The 13,906-nt window shown below is 42.9% G+C and overlaps 1 protein-coding gene across 1 annotated transcript in view; it reads right to left on the bottom strand.

Moving 5' to 3' along the window:
* The window catches only part of LOC115476533 (ankyrin repeat and KH domain-containing protein 1-like), a 321,971-nt gene that overhangs the window by 74,987 nt on the left and 233,078 nt on the right, over positions 1 to 13,906 (bottom strand). The window contains 2 exon segments of the mRNA XM_030212956.1: positions 11,513 to 11,675; positions 13,208 to 13,383. Of these exon segments, the coding sequence (XP_030068816.1) occupies positions 11,513 to 11,675; positions 13,208 to 13,383 (339 nt within the window).

Genomic DNA, 13,906 nt, shown 5'->3' with positions numbered 1-13,906 from the left:
ATGATCGTTATGCTGCGTTGCTGGGTGCTGGGATTTACGTTGGATCGGTGGGATAGGCTTTTTGAAAAGGTGAGTTATGAGTGATTTCCTGAAGTTTAAGTGGTCACAGATTGTTCTCACAGCATTTGGGAGTCCATCCTATAGTTGTGCGCTTATGTAGGAGAAGCTGGATGCCGTTTTGTATTTTAGTTCTTTACAATTTGGATAATGTAGGTTTAGGTACGATCGTGATGATCTGATTCTGTTTTTGGTTGGGAGATCTATTAGGTCTGTCATGTATCCTGGTACTACGCCGTAGATGATTTTGTGTACCAAGGTGCAGATTTTGAAAATGGTCCATTCTTTGATTGAGAGCCAGTGGAGTTTTTCTCATAGGGGTTTAGCACTTTCGAATCGTGTTTTACCATATATCAATCTGGCTGCTGTATTTTGACAAATGAAGGTGTGATTCCACTTTGAGCCAATGTAATTTGTTCAAAAGCGGAGTTGCTTCATGAAACTTTCCTACCATGAAAATTAACCTTGCAAAAGTGTTTTGCAGCAATAGCAATTTACGTCATATTTTTGATGTAATAAAATACAGAAAGGTACAATAATCCAAGTGAGGGGTCAAAATGGCTTGAGCTATGGTTCTAAAACCTGAAGGATTTAATGATCTTACAGCTCTTCCCAAGATTGATCACCCAACCCACAACTGCAGAAGATGGACAACTGTGTCACCGCCATGCTGTACGAATAGGACGGATGCACAAATACATAGTAAATGATGGCAGATAAAGACCTGTACGGTCCATCCAGTCTGCCCAACAAGATAAACTCATTTTACATGGTATGTGATACTTTATATGTATACCCGAGTTTGATTTGTCCTTGCCTTTCTCAGGGCACAGACCGTAGAAGTCTGCCCAGTACTGTTCTTTTACTAAGTACTAATGTAGTACTAAGTACTGATGTAGTATCACCCTCTATATCAGAGGAGGAAGCTTCCCCAGAGTCTTAGGGTACGGTTGCACTTCCATGCCCTCCAGGGCGTGGACAGCGCCCACACTGGGCTCCAGAGGAGGGCAGTGAGAATACAGTCTGCTAGCTCTCGGAGAAATTCATAGTAACATAGTAAATGACAGCAGAAAAAGACCTGCACAGTCCATCCAGTCTGCCCAACAAGATAAACTCATATGTGCTACTTTTTGTGTATACCCTACCTTGATTTGTACCTGTCCTCTTCAGGGCACAGACCGTATAAGTCTGCCCAGCATTTTCCCCGCCTACCAACCTCCAGCCCCGGCACAGACCGTATAAGTCTGCCCAGCACTATCCCCGCCTCCCACCACTGGCTCTGCCACCCAATAAGTACATAAGTAATGCCATACTGGGATCGAGCCCAGCATCTTGTCCACGACAGCGGCCAATCCAGGCCAAGGGCACCTGGCAAGCTTCCCAAATGTACAAACATTCTATACATGTTATTCCTGGGATTTTGGATTTTTCCAAGTCCGTTTAGTAGCGGTTTATGGACTTGTCCTTTAGGAAACCGTCCAACCCCTTTTTAACTCTGCTAAGCTAACCGCCTTCACCACATTTTCCGGCAATGAATTCCAGAGTTTAATTACACGTTGGGTGAAGAAAAATTCTCCGATTTGTTTTAAATTTACTACACTGTAGTTTAATCGCATGCCCCCTAGTCCTAGTATTTTTGGAAAGCGTGAACAGACGCTTCACCTCCACCTGTTCCACTCCACTCATTATTTTATATACCTCTATCATGTCTCCCCTCAGCCGTCTCTTCTCCAAGCTGAATAGCCCTAGCCTCCTTAGTCTTTCTTCATAGGGAAGTCGTCCCATCCCCACTATCATTTTAGTCGCCCTTCGCTGCACCTTTTCCAATTCTACTATATCTTTCTTGAGATGCGGCGACCAGAATTGAACACAATACTCAAGGTGCGGTCGCACCATGGAGCGATACAACGGCATTATAACATCCTCACACCTGTTTTCCATACCTTTCCTAATACCCAACATTCTATTCGCTTTCCTAGCCGCAGCAGCACACTGAGCAGAAGGTTTCAGTGTATTATCGACGACGACACCCAGATCCCTTTCTTGGTCCGTAACTCCTAACGTGGAACCTTGCATGACGTAGCTATAATTCGGGTTCTTTTTTCCCACATGCTTCACCTTGCACTTGCTCACATTAAACGTCATCTGCCATTTAGCCGCCCAGTCTCCCAGTCTCGTAAGGTCCTCTTGTAATTTTTCACAATCCTGTCGCGAGTTAACGACTTTGAATAACTTTGTGTCATCAGCAAATTTAATTACCTCGCTAGTTACTCCCATCTCTAAATCATTTATAAATATATAAAAAAGCAGCGGTCCTAGCACAGACCCCTGAGGAACCCCACTAACTACCCTTCTCCATTGTGAATACTGCCCATTTAACCCCACTCTCTGTTTCCTGTCCTTCAACCAGTTTTTAATCCACAGTAGGACATTTCCTCCTATCCCATGACCCTCCAATTTCCTCTGTAGCCTTTCATGAGGTACCTTGTCAAACGCCTTTTGAAAATCCAGATACACAATATCAACCGGCTCCCCTTTGTCCACATGTTTGTTTACTCCTTCAAAGAATTGAAGTAAAATTGGTCAGGCAAGATTTTCCCACACAAAAGCCGTGCTGACTCGGTCTCAGTAATCCATGTCCTCGGATGTGCTCTGTAATTTTGTTTTTAATAATAGCCTCTACCATTTTCCCCAGCACCAACGTCAGACTCACCGGTCTATAATTTCCCGGATCTCCCCTGGAGCCTTTTTTAAAAATGGGCGTTACATTGGTCACCCTCCAATCTTCCGGTACCACGCTCGATTTTAAGGATAAGTTGCAAATCACTAGCAGTAGCTCCGCAAGCTCATTTTTCAGTTCTATCAGTACTCTAGGATGAATACCATCCGGTCCAGGAGATTTGCTACTCTTCAGTTTGCCGAACTGCCCCATTACGTCCTCCAGGTTTACCGTGAAGTCAGTAAGTTTCTCCGACTCGTCCGCTTGAAATACCATTTCCGACACCGGTATCCCACCCAAATCTTCCTCGAAGACCGAAGCAAAGAATTCATTCAGTCTCTCCGCTACGTCTGTCTTCCTTGATCGCCCCTTTTACCCCTCGGTCATCCAGCGGCCCAACCAATTCTTTTGCCGGCTTCCTGCTTTTAATATACCGAAAAATTTTTTTACTATGTTTTTTTGCCTCTAATGCTATCTTTTTTTCGTAATCCCTCTTGGCCTTCTTTATCTGCGCCTTGCATTTGCTTTGACACTCCTTATGCTGCTTCTTGGCTAAGCTCCTGAGGATCCATTCCTTCTGAACAGGATTCCTTTATGTTTATCCCACGCATGTTTGAATTCCGTTACCGTTTTCATTCCCACCACCTCCCGCGGGAGGGCATTCCAAGCATCCACCACTCTCTCCGTGAAGAAATACTTCCTGACATTTTTCTTGAGTCTGCCCACCTTCAATCTCATTTCATGTCCTCTCGTTCTACTGACTTCCCATCTCCGGAAAAGGTTCGTTTGCGGATTAATACCTTTCAGATATTTGAACATCTGTATCATATCACCCCTGTTTCTCCTTTCCTCCAGGGTATACTATTATTATTTAATGCATTTGTATCCCACATTATCCCACCTCTTTGCAGGCTCAATGTGGCTTACAATATATCATGGATAGTGGAAATGAAAGGAGAATTGACATTTAGTGTTACAGAAGTATTTTGGGTTGCATGGTAATGGAAAACATGATAATGATATAATGTAAGGCATTCTTAACATTATTAGATATATGTGGGGATTTCACATGTTTTGGTCTTTGTGGTATGTCTTGTCGAAGAGATGGGTCTTCAGCAGTTTGCGGAAGTTGGTCAGTTCATAGATCGCTTTTAGGTTGCGTGGCAATGCGTTCCAGAATTGCATATTCTTATAGGAAAAGGTTGATGTGTGCATTAGTTTATATTTTAGGCCTTTGCAGTTGGGGAAATGAAGATTAAGGAATGTGCGAGATGATCTTTTAACATTCCTGGGTGGTAGGTCAATCAGGTCAGACATGTAAGCTGGTTCCTCGCCGTGGATGATTTTATGTACTAGGGTACATACTTTGAACGTGATACATTTTTTGAGTGGTAACCAGTGTAGCTTCTCTCGTAGGGGCTTTGCACTTTCGTATTTTGGTTTTCCAAATATGAGTCTGGCTGCTGTGTTCTGGGCTGTCTGGAGTTGTTTTTTTTTTTTTTTTTTTTGAGTATTTGCTCTTTGCAGCCAGCGTAGAGTGAGTTGCAGTAGTATAGGTGACTGAGTACTAATGATTGTACCAGATTCCGGAAAACGGTTCTTGGGAAGAATGGTTTTACTTTTTTTAATTTCCACATTGAATGGAACATCTTTTTGGTTGTGATTTTCGCGTGATTCTCAAGTGTTATGTGCCAGTCAATGGTGACTCCAAGAATTTTCAGGGTTTCTGAAATTGGTAGATTTAGTTTGGGGTGTTGATGGTGGTAAATTTGCTCGTGTTGTGTTGGGAGGTATTAGGCATTGGGTTTTTTCTGCCCAGGAGTGCATGATATGTAGACTTTGATTGATTTCATTGGAAATTTCTTTTAGGTCTTGTTTGAATGGGATGTAAATCGTTACATAATCAGCGTAAATGTATGGGTTGAGGTTTTGCTTTGATAGTAGTTTGGCCAAGGGTGTCATCATTAGGTTGAATATAGTCGGTGAGAGGGGAGATCCCTGTGGAACTCCACATTCAGGTGTCCATGTGGCTGATGTAGTTGAATTTGATGTCACTTGATATGAGCGTGTAGTTAGGAATCCTTTAAACCAATTAAGAACGTTGCCTCCGATACCGAAGTATTCAAGGATGTGTAGTAGGATTCCATGATGAATCATGTCGAAGGCACTTGACATGTCGAATTGTAGAAGTAATATATTCTTGCCGGTTGCAATCGTTTGTTTGAATTTATTCATGAGCGTAACTAGTACTGTTTCAGTACTGTGATTAGAACAAAATCCTGACTGGGACTCTTGTAGTACTGAGAACTTGTTTAGATAGTCTGTGAGTTGTTTGGTGACCATCCCTTCTGTTATTTTGGTTATTAGGGGATGGATGCTACTGGTCTATAGTTGGTTAATTCACTCGCATTTTTCTTTGCATCTTTGGGTATGGGGGTGAGTAGGATGTTTCCTTTCTCCTTTGGGAAGAGTCCATTTTGTAGCATGAAATTCACGTTTCGTTAGATCTGTTATAAAGTGTTGGGGGGGGGGGGGGGCCGATTTCATAAGGTTATTTAGGCAGATGTCTAGTTTGCAATGAGATTTGGCGAATCTTTTAAGCGTTTGGGAGATGAGATCTTCCGATAGTGGCTCGAATTCGGTCCAGATCCTGTCTGCTGGGTATACTCCAGGGTCTGGGTCCAGACAGTCTAGGAGTGCAGTGTATTCGACGGGGCTGGCAGGTATTTTTAGTCGCAGTTGTACTATTTTCTCTTTGAAGTACTTTGCGAGGTCATCGGCTCCTGGTATGTCTTTGCTGTTGTTCGTGACTGATGTGGTGTCTATTAGTTTGTTCACAAGTTGGAAGAGTTTGTGTGTGTCCTTGTAATTTGGTCCAATTTCGGTTTTGTAGTATAATCTTTTGGTTTGTCTTATGGTGTATTTGTATTTTCTTCGGATTTGTTTCCAGGCATTGAGTGTGGGATCGTCTTTCTTTTTATTCCATGTGCGTTCTAACTTGTGTTTTGAGTTTTTTAAATTCTTTGTTGAACCACAGTATTGAGTTCTTTCTGTGCGAGGTTCTGATTTGAATTGGGGCGATGTTGTCTAATATTGTTCTGCATCTTTTGTCCCACTCTTGGAGGAATTTGATTGTGTCTGTCTTTGTTGTCCATTCGTTATCATAGATCTGTTGCCAGAATATTACCGATCTATTTTTCCTCTGGTGGTGTAGGTTTTTCGTTCTCCATTGGAGGGAGATGTATGCTTTGTACTGGTCTGACCATAGTGTGAGTATCCATTTTGTATCTGCTAGTATAAGGTTTAGGTCTGGATTGAATTTGTATGCGATAACATTTAGTGTGTGTCCTTTGATGTGTGTCGGTTGTGCATTTGGTACGTGAAGATCCCATAATTGTAGGAATTCCTTGCATTCTTGGGTGCTTGTTAAGGTAAGATCTTCCAAGTGCAGGTTGATATCGCCTATTATGATAAGGTTTGAAGTAGAGATGCATGTGTTCGAGATGAAGTCCATAATGTGTGTTTGAGTGTCTTGCCAGCTACCTGGCGGCCTTGTAGAGTAGGATTGCGTTAAGGTATTCCTGCAGGTTTGGGTGATTGATTCTTACCGATGCAATTTCGAGTTGAGGTAGGATGGATTCAGCTGTGGTTGTAATAGTGAATTCGGATTTGTATATAATGGCTATACCACCTCCTCTTTTCCTGTTTCTTGTCCAGTGGGTAATTTTGTATCCTGGTGGGCATAAGTCTAGGATTATGGGATCCTTAAGGTCGTGGATCCAGGTTTCAGTGATGAATAGGAAGTCAAGTTTGTCTGTGGTGATCCAGTCTGTTATAATATCTGTTTTGTTTACTACTGACCAGGCGTTAACGTATCCCAGTTGGATTGGATGGTACGGTTCGGTCTGGGTCATAGATGTGTTGATTTTTATTAATTGCCTGTTTTCTTGGTTTTTGGTTTTGTTGTTTCCTTTCTTCCCTTTCTGTTGATTATTTCCGTATGTATTTGTTTTTCCATTTAGTTGGTTGTTATTCTTTTGTTCTGGTGAGTTGTAAGTGGGTTGTCTATAGGGTTTGTGTATTGTGGGTAGGTTATTTAAGTTGGGGGTGGTCCAAGCATGGTAGATTAGGGGGAGGAAATATATCATGAATAGTTTTTTGGTATTCATGTTGGTTGTGATTTGTGTGCAGTTTTGACAGTAAACAATACAGTATGCACAGTGCGGTATGAGCGATATGGTCCAAACAGTGCAGTATGAACAATGCAGCTTAAACAGTAGGCAGTATAGTATACGCGGTACAATTTAAGCAATACAGTGGTTCTGATGTGTGTGCAGTATGCGGTTTAGTGTAACCAGTACAGTATCAGCAGTGCATTATAAGCAGTACAACTTAAACAGTAAGCAATACATAGTGCAGTCAGTAAATGCAGTGCAATATAAGCAGTACAGTATATGCAGTGCAGTGTTATTAATGCAACGTACTCAGTGAGCAGTACAGTATGCGCAGTATAGTATAAGTAGTGCAGCTTAGACAATAAGCGGTGCAGATTGATGGGAAATTGTAATCTACATAAGTTAGGAAAGAGAAATACTGGGCTAGAAAATATTGAGTAATTCAATTCTTGTACCCTAGTAAATTAGGAAAAATACTGATCTAGACTGCTATTTCAAGTAGCTATTCAATATGCAGCAAAGCATGTAGCTAAACAAAGGAGTTAACTTGTATAGCGATTTTGGTTACCCTCCAAGTTAGGTTTAGTCGTCCTTCAGCTCTTTCTTCTTAACAGTTCAGCTTAAGCTCCTATACTGGGCTGAGTGCCTAGCCCGCATGGTCGGCTCGTTTGTTTCCACTGGATTGGTGTGTTGCCTTTTCGGTGGCTCTGATGGCTTGGCTGGACGCAGTGGTGTTTGGTTGGTAGCAAGAGGTCATCCGGCCACACAGGTGTCGCCTCGGCGGTCCGCTGTCTGCCGCTCCTGGTCAACTCTAGTCTCTTTCAGCTATGGGCCTAACGCCTCTGCTCACCGTCCCCGTTCGTATGTCCGTGGACAGTCTTGGGTCTTGTCGTCCTTCGCGCTATATGCAAGGCAGCGCCGTTCACTCTGCAGCTCTCCGGCTGTCCGCTGCAATCCTCTGTTGGTCGCGTCACGCACCTCTCGAGCGCTTACGTGGCTCCGGGGTCACTTCGCTGCATTCCGATTTGGACCCAGGGAGGTCTGGCCTTGTATCGATCTCCCGCGAAGGTCGTCAGCTGGTCGATCCCGGCACAGCTTGGCCTCGTCTGATTCGTGACCCGCCGTTGCCACAAGGCAAGCCGATAACTGCGGTCCACTTCGGTTCGCGCTGGAGCTCAGATCCTCCCGGTCCTCCGATGTGTTATTAGTCGGCTCCCAATCAGCATGTTCAGGTCAACAAGTCTCCTCATACACTTTGTAACGCAAATCCCATACCATTCTTGTAGCTTTTCTTAGCACCGCTTCCATTTTTTTTTTTTAAACATCCTTCGCAAGATACGGCCTCCAAAACTGAACACAATACTCCAGGTGGGGCCTCACCAACGTCTTATACAGGGGTATTGAAACCTCTTTTCTTCTGCTGGTCACACCTCTCTCTTTATAGCCTAGCAATCTTCTAGCTACGGCCACCGCTTTGTCACACTGTTTCGTCGCCTTCAGGTCCTCAGATACTATCACCCCAAGATCCCTCTCCCCGTTCGTACCTATCAGACTCTCCCCGCCTAACACATACGTCTCCCTTGGATTTCTACTCCCTCAATGCATCAATTTGCATTTCTTCGCATTGAATTTTAATTGCCAAACGTTAGACCATTCTTCTAGCTTCCGCAGATCTTTTTTCATGTTTTCCACTCCCTTTGGGGTGTCCACTCTGTTGCAAATCTTGGTGTCATCCGCAAAAAAGCAAACTTTACCTTGTAACCCTTCGGCAATGTCACTCAGAAATATATTGAATAGAATCGGCCCCAGCACTGATCCCTGAGGCACTCCACTACTCCCCCTTTCCCTCCTCCGAGCGAACTCCATTTACCACCACCCTCTGGCGTCTGCCCGTTAACCAGTTCACCACTTCGGGTCCTATCTTTAGCCTGTCTAGTTTATTCAAGAGCTTCCTGTGGGGAACTGTGTCAAAAGCTTGGCTGACATCTAAGTAGATTACGTCCATAGCACGTCCTTGATTTAATTCTCTGGTCACCCAGTCAAAGAATTCAATGAGATTCGTTTGGCACAATTTCTCTTTGGTGAAACCATGTTGTCTCGGATCTTGCAACTTATTTGCTTCTAGGAAATTCACTATCCTTTCCTTCAGCATCGCTTCCATTACTTTTCCAATAATCGAAGTGAGGATTACCAGCCTGTAGTTTCCGACTTCTTCCCTATCACCACTTTTGTGAAGAGGGACCACCTCTGCCGTTCTCCAATCCCACGGAACCTGTCCTGTCTCCAAGGATTTATTAAACAAATCTTAAAATTCAGTTTCAGATCATGGTTTTTTTTTTTTTTTTGGGGGGGGAGGGGGAGGGAGAGCTTTTTGACTGGTAAAAGGTTTCAGGATGAGCCAGTCGAGACACAGGGGAACTGATAACCAGGCACCGAAGGCCACAATAACCACCACAACATTTTAAGTTCTTGGTGCCATGGCAAGACCAAAGGACAAAGCCCTGAAATGGAGGCGACAGCCCAGCACCGCAAAACACAGAAACCTCTGATGTGGCGGCCATATGGGTACATGCTAATATATCTCCTTGTGATCGAGGGTGGTGAGAAATTCCCCACTTGAACAGAGGCTATGACTGCTCTTAACATTTCCATGCAAAAGCGAGACACTCAGAGGCAGCGGTTTAGACCTTTGAGATCTAAGATCAGATGAAAGATGCCTTCCTTCCTTGGGACAATGAATAGACTGAGTATCTGCCTTGTCCCTTTTCGGCCTGGGGAACTGAAGCACCAGCAAGGAATCTACAGTGGCCTGAACCTTGACTACCTTGGTTTCTTTTCAACAAGGGGACTAAGAAGAAAGGAGCGCCCAGGCAGAACAACTCCAATTTGCAACCTTCTGTTATAATACCCAGAACCTACTTGGTTTGATGTGATTTTAGCCCACACCTCCCGAAACTCCTGAAGACGATGGACACAACTATCCCGCGGGTTCTGCAATAGTGGGAAGCTACATAGTAACATGGTAGATGACGGCAGAAAAAGACCTGCACAGTCCATCCAGTCTGCCCAACAAGATAAACTCATGTGCGCCACTTTTTGTGTATACCTTACCTTGATTTGTACCTGTCTTTTTCAGGGCACAGACCGTATAAGTCTGCCCAGCACTATCCCCGCCCCCCAACCCCGCCTCCCACCATAATGGAAATGCGATTTATCCACATAGTCACAAAGCTGAATGAAAAACAGCTCCTTCAATTGATTTGGAAAGGTAAGGCAAATTAGATACTGGTTGTTAACTAGAAGCTATGGAGATATTCAAGTTGGACTTCAAGATCAGTTGAACAGTGACTGCTTCAGGGGACCTGGAACATAGCCAACAAGCAGACTGATTAATCACTGAGCACAAAAGACAAGAGGCCAAGATCAAAATCCTGAAGCTAGTAAGGGATATAATGCAGTGTCTGGATTTTTCTACCTGAGGCACCTAGTGTTCAAAAATACTGACTGCCACTGGATCGGTATCAAGGGGTGAGTGAGTAGCTAATTGTTGAGTAACTGTTGGCTGATCAGGAAGTGGCTGACTAGAACTTGAACAAGATGCAGAAAGCCAACATAGTAGCAAGAAGCATTTCCTATGTCTGGCACTGCTTTTAATTAGATTAGTGCAATAAGGACAGCCTGCTTCACACCCAATTTATAAGTGTCACTCAATAAGTGATTATCTTGAGAATTTATTCTTATGCTAGCTCCTCTCAACTTTCTTTTCTTTTAGTTTTGTAAGACAGCACTTTTATATGACCATTGATTGTATGTATTAGTAGGGGTGTGGGATGGACAGCAGAATAGCGTCTAGACATGCCTTAAGCCTGGAGTTTCAAATAATCAATCTGATCATCCAAGTAATCAAACTTTTGCTGCACAGGTGGAGCCATGAAATACAAGGCTTCCATCTTTGTTTCCAGATCTGCTTGAGAATGACCAGTCTTCTCTGCAGGGACGCCTTGGGATGGCTGTCACAATCACCCCTGTTCCCACCACCATGCACTGAGGACCTATGCCGATGCTATCATGCCACAATACCAGTATTGATACAACAGAACCCTTTGCACGCACCAGATGTACTGCTTGGTCTTTATCAGGTGGTGTCATCTACTTGTGCTACTAATTTGTCAAGAGGAAAAGATATGCAGTCTTCACATCTCAATAAAACATGTTAAGAATGCTACATATTGGTTAGAGCAGCAGGCTGAGAACTATGGAAGTCAAGGTTCAAATCTCACTGTCATTTGTTGTGATCTTGAGCAAGTCACTTAATCCTCCATTGCTTTGAGTACCAACAGAGCAAGCTCTCAGAACAGGAAATTACCTACCATATCTCAATTTAACTTGCCCTGATACACTACTGAAAAGGGTGTGAGCCAAATCCAAATCCCTTCCCTTGCTAAGTGTGATATACTGTAGGTAATGCTGGTTTATCCACTATATAGAAGAAATCTTACAGATGTTAAAGAAACTATATCGGCATATATATCAATTTGCTATGCGCTTTCTTGAAATTTACCTTGCGAAATGCTGACATAAGGGGTGTAATTTTCCGGTTATCTGCTGCATCCACATCAGCTCCAGCTTGTACGAGCAACTGCACTACATCAATGTGACCACCATTTGCTGCCAACCATAGTGGAGTGTTTCCTTTCTTGTTACGAACATCAATGTGTGCTCCTCTATAAAATACAGATTCAACTTACATCACAGTGCATAAACAGATGAATGAGTTCCAAGTTCAGTTAGAGAAAAATGTTTTCAGTTAGAGAAAATATTTTGCATGTGTGTTAATGCATGTAGGCTTTCATAATTAGCGCATAAGTACCAGCACCAGCAATTACCTACAAAATACATGCAAAAATAAAAAGCACTCCTGATGGATCACAAGTCTCACACAGACACAAAGGAGTGACTTTTAGAAGCTTAAGGGGTCATTTACATATGGGACCATCTCAGGGAAAAGATAACTAAAGTCACCAGAAAAAAAAAAAAAGGTTTTAATGAATTCTGTTAGAGCAAGCAATTTGTAATGCAACAGTCCAAACTCCATCTTCTATATGTAAAACAAAGTCACAGAAGTTCGAATATGTAACTTTTGCAGATTGTGACCCATGACGTGGAAAAAATCAGCCACTCAACACTTAGGATCCACTACTCTAGTCCCCTTTTCCCAGAGTGTCACATATACAAATTTATAACTGATAGTTTTAGGAAAAAGCACTACTTACACATATAGATGTAGTAATGGAGATTTAAAGGTGGCATGCCCTGGGGGCAATTCTGTAATCTAAAGCCCATATTTACACACCCCTAGGTGAGTGCACATATCTAGAATACTACTACTTGCATGCGCATGTGTGCACACATCTGTGTATAAGAGCTAGAAAGGCTCAAACACTATTCTACAAATACCTGCTTAACTTATGTAGTGCGTATTTGCAAGTGAGCATTTAAACGTGTGGCTCCCACTTAAATGTGTCTAACTTATAAAATAATGTACGTTAAACACATCCCTGCCACATTTAGGTGCCCAGACTTACACCAGCTCTATGGCTGGAGCAACTACAGGGGCATAAACATTAAACAAGCTCATAAGAGGGTTACGCTAGTATTCTGTAGCACAGCTCAGTTGTAGAACTGCCCCCCACAGTGTGTATTGACCTATTTTATAACAATGATACACATCCCAGAAAGCATTTGAGCCATGTATAACCTCCAGTTAACTTCTTGTTTGGATATATGTTAAGGACAGGGCAGGAGACTGCGCTCACACCTCTAGCACTCAAGATCAATCTCCTCTGCAACAAGTGAGTTGCAGAGGAAGGTTCCCTAATCTGCATTTTGTGGATGGGAAACTTAATAAAATTTGTAAATTACATGTATATGTTCCAAAATTATGTCTTCTGTATGTAGTGCTATTTGTAAGTATATATCCCTGGTGAAGCTGCTCTTTGAGCAGCTTCCTTTAGAGAAAGGGTTTTTCTGTTGCACTTGACACCAAATGTGTTACTTTAGCAGTGCTCTGCATATTTTATGAAAAGCTCAGTGTACTTGATCCTTTTTGAACAAAATACTATAGTTTAATGGGCCTAACCCAGATGAGTAGATCTCTTAAAATGCATCCTCTTCTGCATTAAGCTGTGTACAAACTTGTTCTATATAAACCTCAAAAAGGTGATTCGAGAACTCTCTCCTGGAAATAATGCCTTACCTATTAATCAGCAGCTCACAAAACTTATAATGCCCTTTGTCTGCTGCAATTGTTAAAGCAGTATCTCTTGAAGAAGGCACTGGTGGAGCATTCACATCTGCTCCTTTATCAAGCAGCACCCTTCCAACTTCCGCATAACCTCCTGAGGCAGCTTCCATCAAAGGTGTGAGACCAGTCTAAGCAAAAAACAAAAAGTATTTTTTAACAATTCTGGACAAAAGCAGTAACTGTAAAGGTGAAATTAGGCCTTACCTGCTAATTTTCTTTCCTCTAGATCTGCCAGACCGTTCAAGACGCTTGGGTTATGCACTCCTACCAGCCGAGGGAGATGGAACACTAAAACCTCTTATACAAGAAGCCTGTGCAGACCTTCTACTAACCAGTAAAACAGTAACAAAGCAGAGGAACAAAACACCTCCACCTAAACAAAACCACTGAATCCACACTCAGATCTCCTTCCCCTTAAGATAGGGGAATTCAACTGCAGATGGGCACACACGGTACCACAACCTGCCCTCAGAAAAACTCCAGGACCCAAATCACAGGATCTACTAGAAATATATCAGCAACTGAAGTCTAAAGAAATCATACTGAACTGTCCGATACACTGTGTGGGCTCTTGAACGGTCTGGAGGATCTAGAGGAAAGAAAATTAGCAGGTAAGGCCTAATTTCACCTTCCTCAGCAATCCTCCACACC

Source organism: Microcaecilia unicolor, chromosome 8 (assembly GCF_901765095.1).
Source record: "Microcaecilia unicolor chromosome 8, aMicUni1.1, whole genome shotgun sequence".
Classification (NCBI taxonomy): Eukaryota; Metazoa; Chordata; class Amphibia; order Gymnophiona; family Siphonopidae; genus Microcaecilia; species Microcaecilia unicolor.
This window is presented reverse-complemented; position numbering and strand designations above follow the sequence as displayed.